Here is a 24,751-nt window from a genome sequence, read left to right as displayed (position 1 = left end):
GGAATGAATTCTTTGTGGATAATGCCCTTGGAATGGTAGAAACAAATCAGCATTGTCTTTACTTTTGACTTCTCCAAGCGGCTTTTTTTCGGATGCCCCTCTTCTGGTGGTCTCCACTCAGCACTCTGTTTCAGGTTCATACTCAAAACATTTTTTTTTCCATTTCGTCACCAGTAACGATTGTTTCAAGGAAGTTTGAGTCCTTACGACTGTCTTTAATGAGGTCCTTGCAATTTGATACATTTTTTGGTTGTTGGTCAACTTGTGAGGAACAAATCATGAATTAAATTTACGAAGGCCCAAACTCTCGATCAAAATGTTGTGCACAGTTGATTTTGGAAAATCCGCAATTCATCTTAAATCAATCACACAGATGATTTTGTGTTTCCTTTGATGAAATCACACACTTTTTGGATGTTAACTTGCAGTCCAGTTTTTGGACGGCCCGGCTTTTCGTCGTCCTCAAGCATCTCACGACCACTTTGAAATCACTTAAACCATCGTAAACTTGAGTACAGGATAAGCATTCATCACCATATGCTTTTTGAAGCATTTGATGCGTTTCAGTAAAACGTTTATCAAGTTTAACACAAATGTCAATCGCAACTCTCTGTTTGAAACTCATTTTCCGACTGTTCGTCAAAACACACTGTCACTCTTGGCACTATAACTCGGTTTCTAATGAAACAAATGTAATAAATAGTTGACACAACACTAATGAAGATTGCTGCTTTTGACAACAAAAAGATACAACATTTGATGCCACTAGTTTCTTTTATTTTCGAAAAGTTCGGTTTCTTTTTGGACAAAGGGTGTATATGCTGCCATGTGCAAGTTTCCATCACTGTGAACATATATAGAGCTCAAAATTAAGTTTATGTATATATACTTCTCTTCATCAACAATTTTCATTTGTAATAAATGTCAGTGAACATCTTCAGAAATTTGATCACACTGTTTTATCTGTACTAAAAACATCTATTCCCTATCGTTCCATTTTCATTGATTCAGAGACCTCTGGAAGAAAAGAACGAAGTTACACCAAAATGTGCAAACAAGTGTAAAATGAATGCAGTTTATTATTATTTTAATGGCTAATATAACCTACTTTCATTTAGGAGTGCCTCTTTTTTTATAATGTCATTGGCTCCTTACCAAAGTAAAAGGTACTCCTAAACGAAAGTAGGCTAAATTAGTCATTAAAATAATACTTCTTGTAGAGAGGCTTATACGCTGGTTAAACATGATAATTAATAATTAAGGAATTGACAGCGTATACTAGAAATATAAATTAAATAAACTTTAATATATACTTTCCGATAGTTCGGCAAATGTCACGTTGCCATCTTCTTGGGACCTTAATACAAAGACACGTGCACACAAGTACTACATAACAGCAAATGAGAACCGAAGCTAGGAAGCTAACATTTTCCTGAAGTCCTGATAGTGCCCCCTGGTGGGCTATATTGGTAGTTCTTGGCTTTTGGGCTGAAGTTCTTCTGATAAATGTTTCCCAAATTTGGGGCAGTCTCATGCATCCAAATTTGTTGAGGTTTGGATTGTTCGAAGGCAGGATATCAGAATCTCAGAACACAAGGATTACATCCGATTTCACCAGTACAGCCACTATGGGCTTGCAGACCACGCTCTGGATACTTGCCACAGAATAAGATGGAAGAAAGCGAGTATCCAGAGAATGGTCTGCAAGCCCAGAGTGGCTGTACTGGTGAAATCGGATGTAATCCTTTTGTTCTGAGATTCTGATATTTGCTGTCCTGCCTTCGTCTCACAGAAAGCTCTCTGTATCTACAACTGGTCGAGCCAGGCTTTACTTCGGGAGCTATTTACCCCTACACGTGGTTCCCTAGCCGACATAAATAGAGCTATTTCAGCGCTAGAAAATGAGCTTTCACATACGATTAATCACGAGCTTTGGTCATTCCTACATGACGTTTCGGGTACAGCGGCTAATAAAGAATTCGAACGAATATGGAACCGACATATCAAGAAGTTTGAAAAATTAATAAAGAAATTGGCGTCTAAACCAAAACTACAAACCAACACTGTAGTTAACCTTTCTTCAGTTATCTTGAAGCCTGAAGCACTCAACGCTCTATCACGTGGTCACAACTTCGCCATTGCTCCTAAGAAATTACTGGCCGAGGAATTAATGATCCAAATTGAACGCAGGATTCACCACCTTCCAAACCACATTGCAAACGATATTAGATTGGATGTAGTCTGTGTTCTCACAAAAGCAAAACCTCCAAAATCCAACATATCCATTAGTGAATACAAGTCACTACAAGAATTAAAGAAAAACAAAGAAATAGTGATCACCAAAGCGGATAAGGGGAACGCCACTGTGGAACTCAATCTTAATGACTACACAGGTAAGCTCAAGGCTTTACTATTAGATCAATCCACTTACCTCCCTATTGAATACAATCCCACCAACTCTCAAATTAGAAAACTCCATAGGCTCCTTAAGAAGGTCACTTCTTGGCCTGTGGAGATTACCAACAGACTGAAACCATATAACTCTAGACCCCCCCCCCCGGCATATATGGGCTCTCAAAAATACATAAAGAAAATGTGTGATTATGTCCCATAGTGGATGGCACTGATTCCCCCACTTACAAACTAGCCAAAGCGCTCTCACACTATACTGGCAACACACCATCACACATAAAAAACTCGGCCCACTTCAAAGCCAGTATAGAAAACCTTACACTCCAACATAATGACATAATGGTCAGTTTTGACGTCTCCTCCTTATTCACAAATGTCCCCCTTAAAGAAACCTTGGAGCTAATCCAAGCTAAATTTCCTCCCGATATCTCAGCCCTATTTCAGTTTACAATGAACTCAGGCTATTTCGTTTGGCAGGAAAAATTCTATAAACAGATAGAGGGGACAGCCATGGGTTCACCACTTTTCCCACCCTTGGCCAACTTCTTTATGGAGACTTTTGAAGAGAAAGCCTTAAACTCAGCCCCACAAAAACCTACCATATGGCTTCGGTACGTTGATGATGTGTTCGCTATTTGGCCACATGGCCCGGATTCACTCCTCTCCTTCCTAACACATTTAAACAACCAACACTCTAGAATCAAGTTCACCCTGGAAAAAGAGAAAAACAATAACCTGACCTTCCTAGACACACTAGTCACCCGCCAACCTGATGGAACCTTGGTTTTCTCAGTTTATAGAAACCCACCCATACAGGCAGATACATTCACCAACAATCCCATCACCCTCCCCTCACAACAATATGGAGTAATTAAGACACTATTCAACAGGGCAAAAATAATCTGTTCAAATGATCAAGCCCTGACCACTGAACTAAATCAGATCCGTGACACTTTCTCAGCCAATGGCTACCCCCGTCCCCAAAAAGAATCCAAAAAATACTTAAACCAGTTACCCCCTCCCCCCTCCCCCCTTCACAAAAGAGATTACTCTAAATCCATCACTATTCCCTACGTCCGAGGCACCTCGGAAAAAATCAACAAAATCTTAAAAAAACGTGACTTGACCACTTGTTACAGACCGCACAGAAAATTGGCATCCCTTATCCAGTCCACTAAAGACCAACCACTTCCCCTAGACCTACCTGGTGTATACCAGGTCCCTTGCAGCTGTAAATTGTCCTACTTTGGCCAAACAGGCAGGACAGCAAATATCAGAATCTCAGAACACAAGGATTACATCCGATTTCACCAGTACAGCTACTCTGGGCTTGCAGACCATGCTCTGGATGCTCGCCACAGAATAAGATGGAAGAAAGCCACAGTAATACACCGCAGCAAGTTCAAATATGAAAGACTATTCATGGAATCAGCCTCAGCCCTTAGGAACAATCCAAACTTCAACAAATTTGGATGCATGAGACTGCCCCAAATTTGGGAAACATTTATCAGAAGAACTTCAGCCGAAAGGCCAAGAACTACCAATATAGCCCGCCGGGGGGCGCCATCAGGACTTCAGGAAAATGTTAGCTTCCTAGCTTTGGTTCTCATTTGTTGTTATGTAGTACTTGTGTGCACGTGTCTTTGTATTAAGTTCCCAAGAAGATGGCAACGTGACGTTTGCCGAATTATCGGAAAGTATATATTAAAGTTTATTTAATTTATATTTCTAGTATACACTGTCAATTCCTTAATTATTAGTTATCATTAAAATAATAGTTTATTTTAGAGGAGTAACATGGGAATTTTCCAAGAAATAATACCTAGAATGCAGTTTAATTCAACTCTGCAATGTTTTTTTTTTTTTTAATAAATAAATATATATATATTCTGGATATATTATGTTTCAGTTTGTACAGCTGTTTTCACAAGTGCAATTTTTTTTATTCTATACCTGTATGAAAATATCAAGAAAAAATTTCAACATTAGATTCCAGCTATATGTGACATATTAAATGTAAGGAGTTCTTAGTTCTCACCTCAAAGAGCATCAGAAGAGGAGATACCTGATTAAGTTCATTGAAGTCTGCCAAGGCCAAAGCCATTGCTTTAAAGAATTCTGAATCTAAGAGATATAAAAAAAAAGACTTGTGTAGATAAAAAAAAAAATACTTTCTCTATATAATGAATGGTTCAATTTCCCTTGTAAATGGTTCAAAGATCACACTACTAATTGAAAGAATGTATCAAAGATTATATTCTCTCAAGATGGTAGTGTAATCTACAAATCAATTACAATAAATAAAGTACTTCGTGATTTTATGAGTTGCAGAAATTTTGCCAAATCAGTAATTAGAATGATTTATTATGTGCAATTAAATATACATTTAATTGCACATAAGAAATAACTTATTTAATTAACAGCTATAAATCTCATTATAACGACAACTGATAAATTAACTATTTTTATTTATCTTGATAAAAATGATATTTAAAAAGAAAAGTAATTATCTAACTTTTAGCACAATATGAATTAATATATACAAAAATAAACTTTATAAAAAACAACTTTAATCTCATCATTGAAAAGTTTCTATAAATATAAAAGAAGTAACATTTTATCATTATTAATTAATGTTTAATAATGTCAAACTACTTTCTTATTCCAGATTTCATTCTTAAGCTTCTCATTCATCCATTTTATTCCTACCTTATCCAACCTTTTGGCCTTTGGAATACATTCACATATTGATGCTGTTATGTATTTGTTTGTCAGTTTCAAAGCAGTATTTATTTCTTTACTGCTCAACTCCTCATTCCATGCTAAAGCTCCAAACTGCCTCCTAAGTGTTTCATAATCACCAACCAGCCTTATAATTCCACATACATCCTTTCTTCACAAAACTTGGCACATGGCTAGCCACAACTCAGGTGATCACTTCATGATCACCTGGGTTGTGATCATTTCCCTCCAATTAGAGGGAAGTGTTGGGAACACTTTCAACAGTTCAATTAGAGGGAACTGTTGAAAAGGGTAAAGGCTCAGATTATTCTCACTGCTGTTGAGGAAAGAATACTTCCCCTAAAGTCACACTAAAGAACCTCAAGCAGTAGTGGAGTATTCATCAGCAATGTTTTCATTTTCAACTATTCAATCGATTAGTGACATCCTAAATGGAAATACTGATATTTCTTTTACAAGCTGATAGAGTATCTATGTCAAAATAGTTTCTTAATTGTCGGCCTGGTTGGCTGAGTAGTTAGCATATCCACTCTCCAGCCAAAAGGCTGGGGTTCAAATCCCACTATGGGCATGGATGTTTGTGATTGTTTCTGGAAATACTAGTGGTGGTGCTGGTGGGCAGTAGATAGAGTTGGTGGAATGAGTGGGGGAGACAGAGCTGTAGAGTAGGTGCCCTCCCTTGATGAGTCTTTGGACTCCCTGGAGGTGTCATGTAATAATAATAACAATTTAAAAAAAAAAAAAGTGCTTATGTGTTACACAGTTATTCACATTTTTTGAAGGGGAGATTACTCATATATTCAATCTTCATATATTTGAAATTATAACTTATTTTCAAAACTAGTCACAAGACAACTAAAAACAAAAATCACTTGCCAAGTATGTTTTTCCCCCCTCCCAAACTTTAACTCCCTATCCACTAATACTCCTAAGTCTATAGTTTCAATTTACTGGAGTACAGTTCCACCAATGTGGTATACAGCTGGCAATCTTTTCACTCCAAAATGCATACCCTTATACTTTGCCATATTAAAATGAAATCCATTCTCCTTTGCGAAGTCTGCAAATCTATACAAATCATCCCACAAAATGTTGACATCATATCTATTAACTATTGCTTTACACAACTTTGCATCACCAGCAAATAATTGTCCCGTTCCTCTCAGATCCTTTCCTATACCATTAAGGAACAAATTAAATAGTAATAGTCCAAAAAAGAACCTTGTAGCATGCCACTAGACTTCTTTTGGACTCTAATCCTGAATAAACAACTCTTTCATATCTCTCCATCAACCTCCCTCCTAATCCCTATATCCATCCCCATGTACTGCAGTTTACTGATTAGAAATTCATGTGGTATCCTGTCAAAGGCCTTTGCAAAGTCCAGCAGTATCATTATAAACCCATTACCTTCATCCAACTCAGCTGTCACTGTATTATAAAATGTGATCACAAAACTATGCTGCCCCCTAAACAGCATCCCATTTTCATCTATCCATTCCTGTATTTTGCTCTTGACCAACTTCTCCAATACTTTGACAACAGCACCTGATATGCTGATCAATTGGTTTGGTACATCAGTCGTGGAGCTTCCTTTATGCAATAGAACTATTTTCTCCTCTTTCCATACCCTCGGGTCTAGATCAGAGCTGAGACTTAGATTAAACAATATGGTTAAGAGCACTGACAGTTTCCACAGCTTCACATAAAACTTGAGCTTGTATACTATCCAATCCCACAGCTGTATTCTCATTAAGATTCTGTAATATGCTATGCACATCCACTTCATTTACATCAGTTCCCGTATAAGTCTTTGGCTCTCTCTCATTCTTGCAATATCATCACCTGGATGATATACTCTTGCACTTCGTAATCTGGATGATATACTCTTGCACTTCGTAATTCTACAATTTCAAATGATTCAGTTACCTCCCTACCTTCGGCATTCTTTAAAATCATTCTTTCTTTTACTTGCAGTATTGAAGAACTGTTTGGAATTCTTTTTAGCCTGCATTACTAACTTCCTTTCATAATTTGTTTTTGCCTTTCTTACCACACTAGTTACCCTTGTGGTCTATGCCTTGACTGTTCATGTGCCTGCAGGTCACCTTAAATTCCCTCAACAACTGTTTCTTTTTTTTTGCAGCTCCAGCTTGATGATGATATTCATCCATTGAACTCCCCCTCAATTTACTCTCCTGACTGTAGGTATGCAGTCTACTATTACTGCCCTCAAACACATCTTTACCACTTCCCATGCAATATCAACATATTCCATGGGAAGTGGTATGGGAAGTGGCATCCCCACATGCATGACACATAAAACCTGCGCTTGCAGTTTTACGTGTCATGGTACTGATCTAAGCAATCTCCTAAGCTTGTAATATTTACTAGTCCTATAATTTCACATATACCTTCCCATTTTAACCGAACATGGTCATATTCGTTATAGACAAATTCTCAGATACAATTACTAGATCGAGCACTCTTGAACCCCTAGTATATTCCATTACATGTTGTCTCAGGTAATTATCCCTTAGTAACTGCATAAAATCCATTTTCTTCCTCTCATGTGTCCTCTCATCCTTTCAACCTATGCTCCCATAGTTGAAATCCCCCATAATAATTACCTCTCCTCCACTCATTGAGCTATTTGCCAATGCATATTATCTCCATCATTTTTCCATCCTCTGGTGTATAGCAGCATCCAACTGTATATTTTGTTCTGCTGGCCTCAGTCTCACACCAGATAGCCTCAAATATGCTATTTTCACTGGCCTTTAGTTGATCTTCTATTCTCTTTGGTTGCAGTTCATCATCAATATCACTCCCCCCAATTCTTTTCTTTCTATCCTGTCTGAATATACTATACCCTTCACAATCTATCCCACTAACCATCTCATCTTCTGTTAGCCATGTCTCACTAATGCCAATAACCTTTGGCCAGTATGAGCCAACCATTGCCAAAAATTTCTCCTGCTTGTTCCAAATGCTCCTGGCATTAGTGTACATAAAGTGCAAAAGCCCCTTAGGCCCACCACAATCCTAATGTTTTATACTAACCATCCCATTCCGGTCTGTTACCAGTGGTATTAACTTATGCATATTACATACATCTTACATTCAACTGCCTCAATGATGTCTGCATATCCACTCGGCACATTCCCGCCCCCCCCCCCCATCCCCAGAAACTCTAATTTCCCTGATTCTGCACATCCACTTTCATTTCATTCAACAACACTTTTTCCAGTCTATGAACACCAAATCCATTCACATGCAAACTATCCTCCTCCCCGCCTCAAACTCACTCCACACATCCACAAACTCCAGCATAACCTATACATCAAGTCATTCACTTTTATGGCATCCTTCTCAGCTCTATTCTATCATACCACAGCAACAGACTCACTATCTTAACTCTCTCACTCTTTTCTTTTGCTACTTCCAGTAATTCCTTCATGTCCTCTCTCATGCCATACTTTTCTCCTTTAGTTCCAGTCACTATGATCATTTCTTTAACCCTACCATTTTCTGCTCTAATAACCTCACTTACATCATTAATTTTCACAACAGGAAAGCAGGCTTTTGTCAAACTCTCATCGAACACACCTTTTATTATTTAATCACTGCACAAAGCTCGCTCCTTGATTTTTCTTTCTCTGTTGGTCAATACCTCATTTTTCTTTTTGCATTAGCTTAATATTATATACAGAGAGCTCAGTAAATATGCAATATGTTTTGTAACTCATTTTAATTCATAATGCATGAACCTAAGAAATGGGATAGCAAAAGGGGAGGGGGTTACTTGGCTGCAAATACTCTAGAAAACATACATTATTATAAATGTCATGATTTGTTTTCTGTAAATCAAGCAATACAAGTGCAGTAACTGTAAACATTCTCTGAAGCGATTTATAAATCTACCCTATATATATAAAATGATAAGCCTTTTTATGTCAAATTTTTTGAAAGTTTTGAAACTCAGGGGCTACTTGAGGGTCGGGGGGGGGGGGGGGGGGGGAACAGAACCAAGATATAGGTGGATTGATACAGTAAAAAAGAGCTGGTAGAAATAGAGCAGCTATGAAGATGTGCATATGATTGGTGCAGTATTAACAAAAGATGATGTGACTCAATGACAAGGTAAGCTGACAATTGTTGAGTTGAAATGCTGATTCTCTTCAACCAAATTCCAAAATATCTGAAACTGCCTTAACAACATTCACTATATATTTTTTTAGTTTTAACATGTTTATGTCGGCATGGTGTTTTGCCAATTTATCGTTCCAACAGGACTTCTCATTACTATTTGCTTACCACTTCCGTGTCACACAGGCAGGTTCAACTGACACAAAGTTTCAACTCTTCAGTCGAATTTTATTATGGCTTGTTTGTATGCCGTTTCAATGTCAGGTTGGTGGACAGACTCACATGCACATTACACAGCATATTACTTCAATTAGAAGTTTATTTGAAGTTGGCCTTTGTGATTTGCCTTAATGACATTGAAAATTTCAAACACTTATTTCATGTAATTCAAAATTTGGACAAATGTTTGGACAGTAGTTTTTAGTTAGATACTGTGTTTGCACTACAACATAAGGTTTTGCTTGAGTCTATACAGCATAGTTTCTGTGGGAGGGGACATGTGATTCAGTAGTTAATGCCGTTTTTATCCCAGTTGTCTCTAATTGCACTGTTTGTCAACAAATGTGTTACACAGACTGCAAATGTTCTGTATCTTGTTCAGTGATACAATAAAACTACTTGTTTTTCTTGTATAGTTGTCTGCAGAATAGTGGTTGTTGGGGAGGGTGTGTTGTTCACCCCGGAAAGTGAGTAACTACTGCCTGGATTTGAATGTGTTTAAATGTTTTTTCATGTGCGAGGTAAATGCAAATCTTTTTAATTTCTTTTTTTCGTAGAGTAAAATCAGGGGTGCGAGTTATATTTGAGTAATTATGGTATAGGAATGCAGGATTTTAAGGGTCAAAGCTGTATCACTGAGAAGAGACCTCCACATAGCCTTTAAAGAAATGCGGAGACCAGGGCTTCTGACCTAATGTCCAATTCTCACTTTCTCGTGGTGCACCCTGTTGGGTATCTGCCTGGATACTGAATGAACGAGGATGGGCTGGCAATTTGGGATTTAGCTGACCAAATTGTATTCTTATTGGCTTAAACCAAGATATGAAATGATGGTACAACATGACAAAATTTCATGCCGTCTGGGGCTTCACCCAGTTGAACAAGTCCCCCCACCGTTGTTTTCGCCAGGGAACCAGGGCGAACAGCGAAAAGTCAGCTACTGGAACAAATCTGAAAACACACCCCAACTCAACATCACCAGAGTTAAAGATCGGTACTATCAACATAAGAAGCCTGAATGGCAAATAAATGGAGCTAGCTGAGGAATTAGATAAGTACCATAATAGGGGTGACCGAAACAAAAAAGACAAAAACTGGTGAAATCTTTCTGAGCAATAAATACAAAATGTTATATTCAGGCAATGACAGTCAAGGAAAAGAAGGAGTAGCCAGGGTATTCAACACAAAATATGAGGCTAATCTTCTTGAATGGCAGGCAGTCTCAAGTAGAGTGATGTGGGCAAATATGAGAATGGGAAACTTGACAATGAGACTTATTTGTGCCTATGGTCTCACAGAAGGTTCTACTAAGGAAGAAGTGGAGGAATTTTTTGATGCTTTAGAAAAAGAAACTGACACAATGAAAAATGAAAAGTTATTCCTTGTTGGGGATCTAAATAGCAGAGTAAGAAATGATTATCAGACATACAAAAATGTTCTGGGAAAATTTGGAGAAAAGAGCAAAGCTAATAATAATGGCAAATACCTGTTGGATTTCTGCTCAGGACATGGACTGGTTATTACTAACACCATGTTCCAACATAAAATGTGCACAAATTCACATGGAGAGAAGAGGCAAGTAATAAGAAAAGTCTCATTGACTATGATATTGTTGATGGTGATGTTTTCTCCCTGGTGCAGGACACCAGAGTGTACAGAGGATTTGAAATTGGAAGTGACCACTATTTAGCCTTGAGCAGGATAGAATTGAATTTCATATTGAAAAGAATAATATGTAAGAAAGTTTTAAAGCAAATAAAAGTCAAGCAGCTCTCAGATGTGAACTGTAGACTAAAATACACAAAGATTATCGAAGAAAAAAATGAAAGAGTTTGAGAACAGGAACCAAACATTGGAGATTCAGTGGCAAGCCTTGAAGACAAACCTGATTGATTTAGTCAGAGAGGCATTTGGTTAGGTTGTCTACAAGGATAGAAAAATCAGAACTCCATGGTGGACAGAGGAAATTAAAGAGGCAGTGAAGGAAAAGAAGAATGCATATCAAAAGTTCGTGGCAAATAAGTCAGATTGTGCTCTTAGAGAATACAGAGACAAATGTAAGAAAGCTAAATAGTGTGTAAAACTGGCTAAACAGAAGTCATGGGAGGCCTTTGGAAAGAACATAGAAAATAAATACCAAGAAGGTGGCAAAATATTCTGGAGGTTGTTGAAGAAGCTTAGAAATGGAGGAAAGAGTGCTGTAAAAGGAGTTAGAGATGATAGAGGTGACATGAAAACGGAAGAAAAAAGATATCCTTGAAGTATATGGAGTAATTACACAGTCCAACACAATTTTTGCTGACTTTTATATGAGACTTGTTTTTTACTAATTTGGGTGCGCTGATTTCAAATATCAAACCCATTTTTCTCTATCACGTCAGGGTTTTTCCTCTATGGCATTTTCTTTTTGCTAATTTGTAAGTTTTTGATAGTTTTAAGGAGGCAGTACTATTTAAAGGATCAAAAAAATCGATTTTTTAATATTATTTTCTGAAATTATGTACTTTTAAAAATCAGTTCCCTAACTTTTTATCAAGAAATTCGAAAAATTCCCCAAAATACAGCCTATTATTCAAAGTGGTGCACAGATCAGAATCGGAGCACTCACCGCTCTCGCTTGTTAGTAAACGAATAAATGCGTAAGAACCTACACGGCACGTACTGGTGCTTTGAATGCGAGAGAGGTCGATAATTAGATACATAACTACTTAACAATATTCATTAAAAATTACAAGAATATTTATAAAAAAAATAACAATTTTACTTACACATGAGTTTCAGGGAATAAATTTTTGTTTGTAGCAATTTCTGCTGTGTGTTCTGTTTTGGCAATCCCTTTGAATACTTCAACAGTAGTCGGCCATCATGTGAGAATCCCATCTTCCTTGGTACCGATCTTCCATAGTTTTTAAGTCTTGATGAAATTTTTCGCCTTGTTCATCACTTACAGCACCTAAATTCTCGGGAAATCTATCAAGATGACTGTACAGGAAATGAAGCTTTATGCTCATGTTGCAACCTAGGCGCTGGAAATTTTCAAGCATTGTTTCCACTAGATCTTTGTAATTGCATGCTTTTTTTTTTTTCCAAGAAAATTATTCGCAACCATCGTAAATGAAGTCCAGGCCTCTTTCTCAATTTCGTTCATAGAGTTGATGAACTTTGGGTCTCTCATTAAAGTTCTAATTTGCGGTCCATCAAATACACCTGCTTTAATTTTTTCATAACTAAGTCGTGGAAATTTTTCACATATGTATTGGAAACAGTCACCTTGTAAATCTAAAGCTTTAACATACTGCTTCATAAGACCTAGTTTGATGTGTAGAGGTGGAAAAAATGATTTTTTCTCTGTCGATTAAAGGTTGATTTATAACATTCTGTTCTCCAACATTTAAGGATATTCTAAGAGGCCAATGTTTCTGACTCCAGTGTTGGTTTCTATCAACTATCCCAGAAGCATAGAAAACATGGAAACTTTGTATATCCTCTTTGAAAGCCAAGTAAAAAGTTCACCATTTTAAGATCCACACAGATGATCCAGTTATGGTCTGTATATTTTAATAACTTCAGAACCTTTTTAATGTCCTCATATGTTTCCTTTAAGTGGACTGAATAGCCAACAGGAATTGAGCCATATACATTCCCATTGTGTAGTAAGACACACTTGAGACTTCTGCTTGAACTGTCGATAAATAAACGCCACTCATTTGGATGATATCGTACAACACTCATTTCAGTTAGTAAACCTGACACATTGTTACAGTAAACAAACCCACACTTGTGTTTAAAATATTGTTCAAGATTACTTTCCTTGCTATGATAAAAAGTTATCTTTGTAACTTGCTCCAGTAAGTTTTTTTCATTTAATCTTGAAGCTAACAATTCCGATGATTCCTTTGATAGGCCCAAATTTCTTACTAAGTCATTCAATTCCACTTGAGTAAACCGTTGCGGTCCAGAACTAGAAATTAAATTTTCATTGTCTAAATCAACATCCAGGTCTTGCTCCTCAAGAACATAACAGAGACAAATGTCATCATCATCATCATCATCAAATTCCTGCCATGTACCCTCAAGGGGTGTACAGGATATGATAGTACTACAAAAAAAAATTACATCATTATTAATTTCCTATCTACAATTTTCCTCCAAATCAGTTTGTTATTTGTCAAGACTCCAACATTATCAGATCTTATATTTCTATCGTCTAAAGCACTTTGTACCATATCAATCCACCTATATCTTAGTCTTTTTCTCAAGTAAAGGAAGTCCTTTATAAATTGGCACGGCTATTTCATTGGAATGAGCAACTGGCCGAATTGCTGAGTCGAGATTTGGACACACAATTTTTTTTCTTATTCTTCTTATTATAACCAGAAGTCTGAACTAAACAAAAATAGCAATCATCTACGTGATTTTTTGGTTCACGCCAAATCATTGGAATGCCAAAAGCTAATATTTGGCATTTTCCCTTGCTCCACTATCGTAAATTTTCTACAGATGACTTACACACTTTATTTAGAGCCCATGACTTGTCCTGATCTGCAATTTTTATGTCAAAGTATGCAAAGTACACTTTCTTAACAAAATCGGTGATATTTGTCCTTTGACTGGGAACAGTAAAGCTGCCACAAATGTAGCAGAAGGAATCTACACTAATGCCACAACTTTGGGTAGTAAACATGATGTATTTTCTTCACTGTCGACTAACATGCAATTAACAAGACAAAAAAAACAGAGACTTTATTGAAATGTTATAAGCGCTCATCACACTTTCACGATCGATTAGGAATTGACAGATTTCGATCGTTCTTTGTCCTATGACTCATACAGCATTCATTTATTTTAGGCAGTTGTCATCACCTACTTTTCATCACCTAAATGTATTAGGTCGGTTATCGGCCTCTCTCACATTCAAAACGCTAGTACATGCCGTTGCAGGTTCTTATGCATTTATTCATTTACTAACAAGCGAGAGCGGTGAGCGCTCCGATTCTGATCTGCGCCCCACTTTGAATAATAGGCTATATCTTCGGGAATTTTTCGAATTTCTTGATAAAAAGTTAGGAACAGATTTTTAAAAGTACATACTATCAGAAAATAATATTAAAAAATCGATTTTTTTGATCCTCTAAATAGTACTGCCTCCTTAAAACTATCAAAAACTTACAAATTAGTAAAAATAAAATGCCATAGAGGAAAAACCTGATGTGAAAAAGAAAAATGGGTTTGATATTTGAAATCAGCGCACCCAAATTAGTAAAAAACAAATGTCAGATCATAATCAGCAGAAAAAAAATTTTTTTTTTTGTTGGCCAGTGTTATTATTATTATTCAGGCCTAGATCGAGTCAAAAGACTCATCTTGGGAGGTCCTTCCTAACAAACACAAAGTCTACGAAGACTCATCTTGGGAGGTCCTTCCTAACAAACACAAAGTCTACGAAGACTCATCGAGGGGAGGCCCCCCCCCCTAAGAAACACAAAGTCTATCATACCACTCCTTAAACTGATTGACCGTTCTCGCTCTCACCACTGCATCAGGCAATGCATTCCACGGTTCAACCACCCTCCACGCAAAGAAACCACTCCTCACCCTCTTTCTCACAGTTTCCTTTCGTAACTTCCAGGGATGGCCTCTTGTCATCACTCCTTCCTGCTGTTCAACCAAGTGAAAGAACTCCCCAATGTCAACCCTGTAACCACCTCTCAACAGTCTAAAAGTCTCAATCATATCACCTCTCCTTCTTCTATCCACCAAACTCTGCAGTCCACATTCCCTCAGCCGATCCTCATAACTATCATTGTACAGTCCTGAAATTATCTTTGTTATCAGTCTTTGTACCCTTTCCACAGTTAATTTATCCCCTTCAAATCCTGGACCAAATCTGAAAACAATAGTCCAAGTGTGATATCATCAGGGTCTTATACAACGGAATGTTAACTGTTTTATCTCTGCAGGTCAGTGTCCTTCTCATTATTGGAGTAATCCTCCGTGTTACCTTCACCACCTTTGCAATTTGTCCCCTAAATTTCAGGTTTCTATCAATCATCAACTCCAGATCTCTTGTCTCTCCTACTTCCTCCCATAGAGTATGCAGTGTCCCATCGATGTTTCCCAAACCTCAAGACCTTACATTTTGCTGCATTAAACTGACACCCCCCCATTCATTTGCACATCTATCTAGCTTATTCAAATCCTCTTGCAGGGCTGCCGCATTTGCACTATTACTAATAATTCTTTCCAGCTTCACATCATCAGCAAACAACTGAATATCCCCTTGTAATCCACTGACAATGTCATTGATATAAAGGTTAAACAATATAGGTCCCAGTACTGAGCCCTGTGGGACCGCACTTGTAACCCTCTGCTTCCTTGAAACTGCCCCACCATACACAACTCTCTGATACCTATTGGACAGCCAATTCTGAATCCAGTTGACCAATCTGACATCCAGACCCATATGCTGCAACTTAAATATCAGCTTATCATGTGGCACCCTGTCAAATGCCTTCACTAAGTCTAAGAAAATGGCAGTATATGCCTTTCCCTCATCTAATGCTCTTGTAACGTTATCATAAAAGGCTAGCATATTGCTAAAACAAGAGCGCCCCTTCACAAATCCATGTTGACTCATACAGATAACATTATCCTCATATGCCCAATGCTGTATACGGTTCTTCACTACTTCCTCCAAGATCTTACTAACTACTGATGACACACAAACTGGTCTATAATTAGACACTTCCAGTCTGCTACCACCCTTATACAATGGCACTATCTTACCTTCCTTCCATTCCATGCGCACCTTTCCCGCAGCCAGACTTGTGTTGAAAAGCCAGGTCAAAGGCACTGTCAGTTCCCTAGCACATTCTCTCAGGACCTGTGGTGAAATACCATCCAGTCCCACAGCTTTACTCACATCCAGAGTACTCAGTATTTGAAACACACTCTCCTCCTGTACCAATAAACCTCGAACCTGCCCTATCCCTCTAGCATTAAAACTGACTCCTCCAGGATGAAATACTCCAATAAAGTGTTCATTGAACAATTCTACTATATCCTCTGCATCAGTCACTCTATTCCCATTTTTATCCCACAATATCATTCTTCCACAGTCATTTCTCCTCCTACTGGCCACATAGCTAAAAAATTCCCTAGGATTTTCTTTGGATCTGAGGGCTGATCTCCTCTCATATTCCAGTTTCGTCTTCCTTACCATACTAGTCACTCTTCTGGCCTGTGGATTATACTCTTCATGCATCTTCTCTTCACCTGTCTCCTTATCTCTTCCACAGCCTCTTTTTCGCATGCAATTCCTGTTTAATATTGTTTGTCATCCACTTTACTCCAAATTGTGTCCTCTTGTTGACTCGTGGTATACAACTTACCACTGCTGCTAACAAATATTCTTTTATAATTTCCCACGCAATAATGATATCCCGGCCTTCCAATTCCTCCCTCCATGAAACTTCCCCAAGTTGACGTCTTAGGACTATTATAATCACCTGCCTTATAATTCAACATACGTTCCCTTCTCTTTGATACTCCTGCATGTCTATTCATTTTCCAAGTCAAAACCATATGGTCACTCTCTCCAACTGGTGGGAGAGATGTCATCTCAGTTATTATCAACTCTTCTGATGCTATAACCAAATCCAAAACTCTTGAACCTCTTGTTCCCTCTATTACATGTTGCCTAAGAGATTTGTCCCTCAAGAATTCTAGAAATTCCATTCCCTTATTGCTACATGCATCTTCCTCTCCCCAATTTATACTACTGTAGTTAAAATCTCCCATAACAATCATTCTTCTTGCACTTGCCAAACTCAACTGTCTAAACATTTTCTGGACCCACGCTCTGTACTCTTGGGTCTGTAGCAACACCTCACTAAATATCCTGTCTAGCCCACCTCTACCTCACACCATATGCTTTCAAAATTTCAAAATCATTAGTGTCACTGCCTTCCAAAGTCTCCGCTCTTAGAGGACATAAGTCATCACTTATCATAAGCAGTACTCCACCACCACGCTTTCCCTTCCTACACTGCCGAAAAATGCTGTACCCAGTGACTTCTATTCCTGTTATTATATCCTCTTCTGTCAACCACACCTCAGTTATAATTACTTCGAAAAATTACTAAATGAAACAAGCAATGATAGCACAGTGGTAAAAAACACTCAACAGGCATACAGTCAGGAATACATATCCATACTTGAAGTAGAAAAAGCCATCAATATCTTGAAATTTGGAAAGGCAGCAGGAGTAGATGATATTCGACCAGACATGCTGAAGTATGGTGGTATAAAAGTGTTACAGTGGCTGCACTGCATAGTTCAGAAGGCGTGGGTAGAGGGACGAATTCCTGATTAGTGGAGTAGAGCTCTCATAGTACCCATATATAAAAAGGGAAATAAAACTGAATGTAAGAATTACAGAGGTATTTCCCTACTGAGTGTTCTTGGTAAAATCTATGTAAGTATACTTGAGAAACGGTTGAGAAGAATTGTGGAAGAAAAGCTTGGTGAAGAACAAGCTGGATTCAGGCCAAATAGAGGCTGTCAGGATCAGTTCTTCACTTTACGACAAATAGTTGAGAAAACATGGGAATATAACAAAGATCTGTATTTAAGTTTTGTTGATCTGGAAAAGGCATATGACAAGGTGCCAAGAGAGAGGCTATTCAAAACTGCAGTTATATGGTGTTAATGGGGCATTATATCAAGCAATACTTAGTCTTTATTTGAGTTGTAAGTCAGCAGTTAGAATTGAAGAAAGTACAGGAAGATGGTTTAATGTTGAATCTGGTGTGAGACAAGGATGTACATTATCCTCTCTGTTATTCATTATCTATATGGATCACATTATGAAGGAAAGTGTTATTAAACCTGATATCAAAATTGGAGATGTTAATGTCAGCTCTTTGCTTTATGCGGACGATATTATACTTATAAATAGATCCACTACAAGTCTGCAAGATTCTCTGACTAAATTGAATAACTGTTGTAATAGATATGGTATGAAGGTCAGCAATAAATAGACAAAGACAGTGAAAATAGGCAGAATCATTGAAAATGTCAACTGCATTGTGAACGGAGAACCAGTGGAATAAGTAAAACGTTTCAGCTACTTAGGCACGATTTTTACTGAAGATGGTAAATTAAATATGGAAGTAGACAACAGAATCAGTAAAGCTGGAATGGTAGGAAGTCAATTGAATAGATTCATATGGAATAAGAGAGAAATTAGTCGGAACACTAAATTAGCTGTATACAAGACAGTGTTCAAACCAGTTTTAACTTATGGATCTGAGAGCTGGGTCAGAAGTAAAACACTCGATCAAAGACTAGAGACCGCAGATATGAGAGTCCTGAGAAAGATTAGATGCGTGAACAGATGCTATCAATGGCAATATCATATTAAAAACGAGGATATTAGGAAAGAACTTGACATTGTCAGCATCCAGGAATGTGTTAGCAGAGCTAATCTCAGGTGGTATGGTCACTTAAACAGAATGGGCGAGGAAAGATTAGCAAAATAAGTGTTCTCTGCCAGGTCGGTAGGAAAACAACCCAGAGTAAGACCAAGATATAGGTGGATTGATGCGGTACAAAGTGCCTTAGACGACAGAAATATAAGATCTGATAATGTTGGAGTCTTGACAAGTAACAGACTGATTTAGAGGAAAATTGTAGATAGGAAGTTAGTAATGATGTAAATTTTTCATGTAGTACTATCATATCCTGTACACCCCTTGAGGGTACTTGGCAGGAATTTGATGATGATTACAATGGAAAGAATGCATTTATACCTGTAACAAAAATTCAAGAGGCATCTTAATTGCCTCGTTAGCCTTTCCAAAAAGAATAGCTAAGGCAAAGAAACCATTCTTTGATGGAAATTTAATTACAAATTGTGCTTTTGACATGGGTAAAGCTTTTGGTGAAGATAAACCAGCTAAAAGTTCAAAAGTGTTTCACTTTCACATTAAATTATAGGTCACTATGTTGCAGAGATGAACAAACATGTTACTTTTCCAACTAGAAAAGGTGTTTCAGGACAGCTGTTATCTTTCTATGACAGCGGTTCTCAACCTTTTTCCACTTGTGTACCCCTTTTAAACCCATTTTTATAAATTATACCCATTGTTTTTAAATACTGACACTTTTGTTCAGTGCCTATCTTAACCCTCATATGAGGACACATAAAAATGAATTTTTAACATATACAGGGCACAAATTTAGCAAAATTAATGAATTCATGGTAATGCTGTAAGATTAAATGGTACTGTATCATCATTATAATTTTTTATAAATGAATATAAAAATTCATGCATGAGAGGGTTAATATAAAATAGTGGAAATGAGGCCATTTCCACCATTACTGATTATTTTTCATGTACCCCTGAACGGCCCAGCATACCACCAATTGGGAATCAATGTTCTATGCCAATAAAAATGTGTCTGATACCAGTCAAATGCTAATATTTATTAGAATACTAGATAACAACTTTAATTTTCTGAGCAGCATTTAAAACTTAGCAAATATCTCTATAGCTTTGCACTTTGCAACAAAGAGTTCACCAAATTTGCAAAGAAAGGTTCTTACCAAAATCTTCATGGATGGTAAAGCCATGATCATCACATGAGACATCCTAGACTCCTCTCAGAAACACTGTGAACATCTGTTTGAAGACTAGTACCATGAAAAATTATTAGTCTTGGAACATTAAAGCCTTTCCTATTGATGTGCAAGATAGGCTCTACAGGCCCATTATAGCAGCTGAAGTTGCTAAAGCATATAAAGAATGACAGACAAGGAAAGCCTCATTTCCAGACAGTCTAGGAACATAAGTTTACCCACAAGACAATGGGATTTTGTTCTTCTCATTTTAGTTATACTGTTTAATCCCTTTCTTGGTAGAGGTCATGCATACCATCCTCATTTATCAACAACTGGATGCCTGGTTCTCTGTCTGATATTGATTAAAACATCCATTTCATATTATCAATAACAGGCTCAAATCAGAATTAGATGCATAACTAAAAGCATGCAGGTGGATTATATTATTTATATCACAGTAGGTGATACAAATGTAAAAAGGAATTTCTTCAACTATGAAAGAAGCAGACTTCTGATAGTTGAAGAAATTATTTCAACCATGAAAGAAGTTTTCTGATGGTGTCATTTTAGGCTTCTACTAAAATTCACCAATTTAAGCAATCCAGCTAGAAAAATCCATAAAATATTACAGACAAATTGCACATGTACAGAAGTTCTCTGGTAGTGCCTAGATTTAATTTCCCACTATTTGGAATAAATGATTATGATGTCTAAATCATTCCTGAATACTGCCTTGCTTGGCACTTAACCCTGCTGTATCATTCTGGCACTAACACTTTTTTTCCATTCATAACAGCAAAACATAATGTACAGAAATATTTAACCACTTCTGCCACAAATGCCCAAATTCAAAATGTTGAATAACAACAACAACATTTTTTTAATAACTTAATTAAGTTCTAAGGATACTCCAACAGGAGGATTCGTGCTTGGAGAACTGCATATGGTTGCCCCCAGTAAATGACATTGAAAGGATGAAGATCCAGTCTGTTACATCTTTTACAGATTGGAAACATTAGAACTTGCATTCTCTAGAATATGCATCCTGCATATTTGGAACAGAATATGTAATGTCTTGTTTTAATAACTAAGGAGTTAAAATATCATTTATGGAATGTTACAAAAAAAAACATAGTCTTCAAAATCAATGACATGAATTACAAATGCTTTACAATCATATTAAAGAAATTTTATCGTTCAGTTCAAAAGTCTGTTGTTTGGTCTGTTCTTGAGGTGGTGCAGATCACCTATGTTATAGATCAGTGAAAGTTACATTCTATCTATTTTATTATGAGAAGTTTTCCACACTGGTCCATCTTCTTGGATCACTGTGGTTTTATGGTCAGCTTCATGGTTGACAAGAGAGCAATCCCAGTCAGTGAAGAATAATTCAAGGCAGTTAACTCAGAAAAGGCCAGCCATGTATGCATTCATCTCTGGATTTAGTTTCATTTGGTCTTTTCGTTGTTCTATTGCATAGGTGACCAACAACAGCAGGCCTGCAGGCCACAAGCAGCCTGTAATGTGATTTTGTGCAGGATAATATCAGTTTTTATCCTGCAGCCCACAGCAGGATAAAAACTGATATTACATATATTAAATTATATGTAATATCAATTTAGCTATTAGTTTCGACCGCAGATTTTCTGATTGATATACTAGTTATATTCATTATTTCTGATGACAGAAATAATTTATATACTCAACACGGAATCAAAATTGCTTTAAAAAGATTACTCAATTTATAAAATCTACTGCTTCTCTGTGCTAGTTGTAGTAGTGGTAGATTTCTATGCGCTCCAGAGTAAAGCATCATTGAAAGTCACTTGCTCTGCTCTGGCTACACTGATCAGTTTCAAAGACTCAGTTTCACAGTTAACAGTGTTATTGTTGCAGTTTGTGTCCCTGGTCAGTTACTTCGGCCTTTGTGTACTATGAGTAAGAAAGGCCGAAGTAATTGACCGGGGACAAGTGAAGAAAACAGGTCATTTCAGGAGAAAGATCTTGAAGAAAACAGGTCATTCAAGGAGAAATGGGAAAATGAATTTCTGTTTATAAACAATAACGACAACAAACCACAGTGCCTTGTGTGTTTGCAAGTATTGTCTGTGCACAAGGAATATAACTTCAAATGCCACTACATACAGCACCATGCCACTAAATACCAAGAATACGTTGGACAAGTAGATACTAAAATTGTACGTAATTTGAAGAGAAAGGTTAGTGCCTCAGAAATCTATTTTTACTAAACCAACATCAATACAAAAAAGCAAAAAAGCAAAAAAAAATCATTATGTGATGGTGAATTTGAATTTGTAAAACACTGTTCTGTGAAAATGGAACGTGCATTTGGGGAGAAGATAAAATTGCCAGTGAGTTTAAAAGCATCTCACTGTCAAAAGAAACTGTAACAAAAAGAATTGAGGAAATAGGTTCTCACTTATTAAATAAATTAAAAAGTGTTATTACAGATTCAGCTTACTTCTCATTGGCTCTGGATGAATCAACTGACATAACAGATACAGCTCAACGTCTAATTTTCATTTGAACTGTTTCCAAAGACTTTGTTATTAATGAAGCGCTACTAGCATTAGTCATTGCATAACACAGCCAAAGGTCAAGATATTTATGATGCAGTTTTGAAGGTTGTAAATGGTACTGGTGACATAAACAATCTCACAGCTGTTGTGACAGATGGTGCCAAATTAATGCGTGGTACTCAAACAGGCTTAGTTGGCTTACTAAGGAAGGCTGGAATCAATTGCCCTGTATTGCACTGCATTATACATCAGGAGGCTCTGTGTGGTAAAATTCTGCAGATAGAGGATATTATGAAAATTGTAATGAAGTGTGTGAATCTAATTAAGGGCAGAAATCGGGCCTTGACACACAGCAAGTTTCTTTCTTTTCTAACAGAAATGAAGGCAGAATATGACAATTTAGTGTTGTACACAGAAGTATGTTGGCTAAGCAGAGGGAACTGTTTGAAACGATTTTTTGCTTTGAGAAAGTAAATAAAACAGTTTTCAGAGGAGCACAAGAAGAAAGAACTAATTACAAAACTTGTAATCCTCATTTTAACAGCTTACTCGCCTTTCTAACAGACATCACACACCACATGAATGAACTCAACGTGAAGTAACAGGGACGTAACCAAACAATCTCAGATTTAGTAGGACACCTAGATGGGTTCATAAGTTGACTGAAGGTTTTTAAATTCACGCTAATCAGAGGAAACTTGGTACATTTCCCTTCCTGTAGGGAGTTGATGGAGGAGAGCCATGACATTGACTTCAAGTTTTCTGTGCCAGTGTTAGACCAACTTTTGGAACAATTCTGTAAGTGATTTTCTGACTTCAGTGACATGTGGTCACAACTGAGATGGAGAGCAAAGATTATGAATGATATGCTGGCTGAAATGTGTGAGGAGACGGGAGTGCAGTTTGTTAATGTGTGGAATGAGTTTGAGGGAAGAAGTGAACTGTATGGGAGCGATGGACTGCATTTGAGTGGTTATGGTGTGAGTTGCTTGGAGAGACTGCTGCTGGAAGGTAGAAAAGTGAGTAGAGTGAGAGAGAATGAATCAGATTAAGTGAGAAGTGATGTGGAAGAGCAGGAGAATAAGACAAGAGAGATTGAAGAGGTGGTCATGAATGAGGAAGTGAGTGGTATGAGTATAGAAAATGAGAGAATGGGTGTGCAAGAGGAGCAGGGAAACGGGGAGGCTCAAGGAGGACTGGGGTCAACAGCGTGAGAAAGGTGGATGCTCGGAGAAGAGGTGAGAGCACGTGTAGAGAGCAAGGAATGGGATGACCTGGGATCAAGAGGAAACAGTTGGAATTGAAAAGGGTTTTAAAATGAATAAGTAGAAAGGGAAATGGCCACGGTCGAGCATGGAGAGATCATATCGAGTGGGTAGTATCAGTGGAACTAGCTGTAGATCCAGAAATGAGCTCTTGTGTATGTATAGAAATGCTAGAAGTATAAGAAACAAGGCAGATGAAATGGTTGCATTAATTGCATCTGTTCACCCAAAGATTGTCGGAATAAGTGAGACATGGTTGGAAAAGGACGACATCCTGACAGGAATAGAGATGGAAGGTATGATGTGTTTCGTGAGGATAGAAGAGGTAAAAAGGGAGGGTGGGGAGTGCTATTGATGATAGAGAAAGAGTTATGTCCTTACAAAGTAGAGATGCAAGAGGGAAATAGTGCCAGTGGTTTTGAGGCAGTATGGTGTGAGATAGAGGTGAATGGAATCAAATACTTGTTGGATGTTGTTATAGACCAGGTAATGTGGATGGTGGTGATAATGTAATGAATTGTATAATAAAATTAGCCAAGCAAATAAGAAAAGGGTGATCATTATGGGCGATTTTAATTATGATAATATATACTGGAATGATGAAATAGCAACTGGAAGTAAAGAAAATGAGTTTCTTGAGGGATAATTATCTCAGACAGTATGTAACAGAGGGCACGCGAGGATTGAGGGTCTTGGATTTGGTCATCTCATCAGAGGATGTAATTATAAATGAGGTGTCAAATCATCCACCAATTGGTGAGAGTGACCATGAGGTGATTACCTGGGTGGTTGCCAGCACT

At 37.4% G+C, this 24,751-nt stretch overlaps 1 protein-coding gene across 1 annotated transcript in view; it reads right to left on the bottom strand.

Moving 5' to 3' along the window:
• The window catches only part of unc79 (UNC-79 domain-containing protein), a 1,277,183-nt gene that overhangs the window by 350,051 nt on the left and 902,381 nt on the right, over positions 1–24,751 (bottom strand). Inside the window, exon 43 of the mRNA XM_090395893.1 lies at positions 4,451–4,536. Within this exon, the coding sequence (XP_090252019.1) occupies positions 4,451–4,536 (86 nt within the window). The remainder of the gene's footprint in view (positions 1–4,450; positions 4,537–24,751) is intronic.

Source organism: Typopeltis vanoorti, chromosome 1, assembly GCF_054136105.1.
Source record: "Typopeltis vanoorti isolate ZY-2024b chromosome 1, IOZ_Tvanoo_1.0, whole genome shotgun sequence".
Taxonomy (NCBI): domain Eukaryota; kingdom Metazoa; phylum Arthropoda; class Arachnida; order Uropygi; family Thelyphonidae; genus Typopeltis; species Typopeltis vanoorti.
The sequence above is the reverse complement of the archived record's forward strand: the minus strand, read 5'-3'. Positions and strand labels throughout refer to the sequence as shown.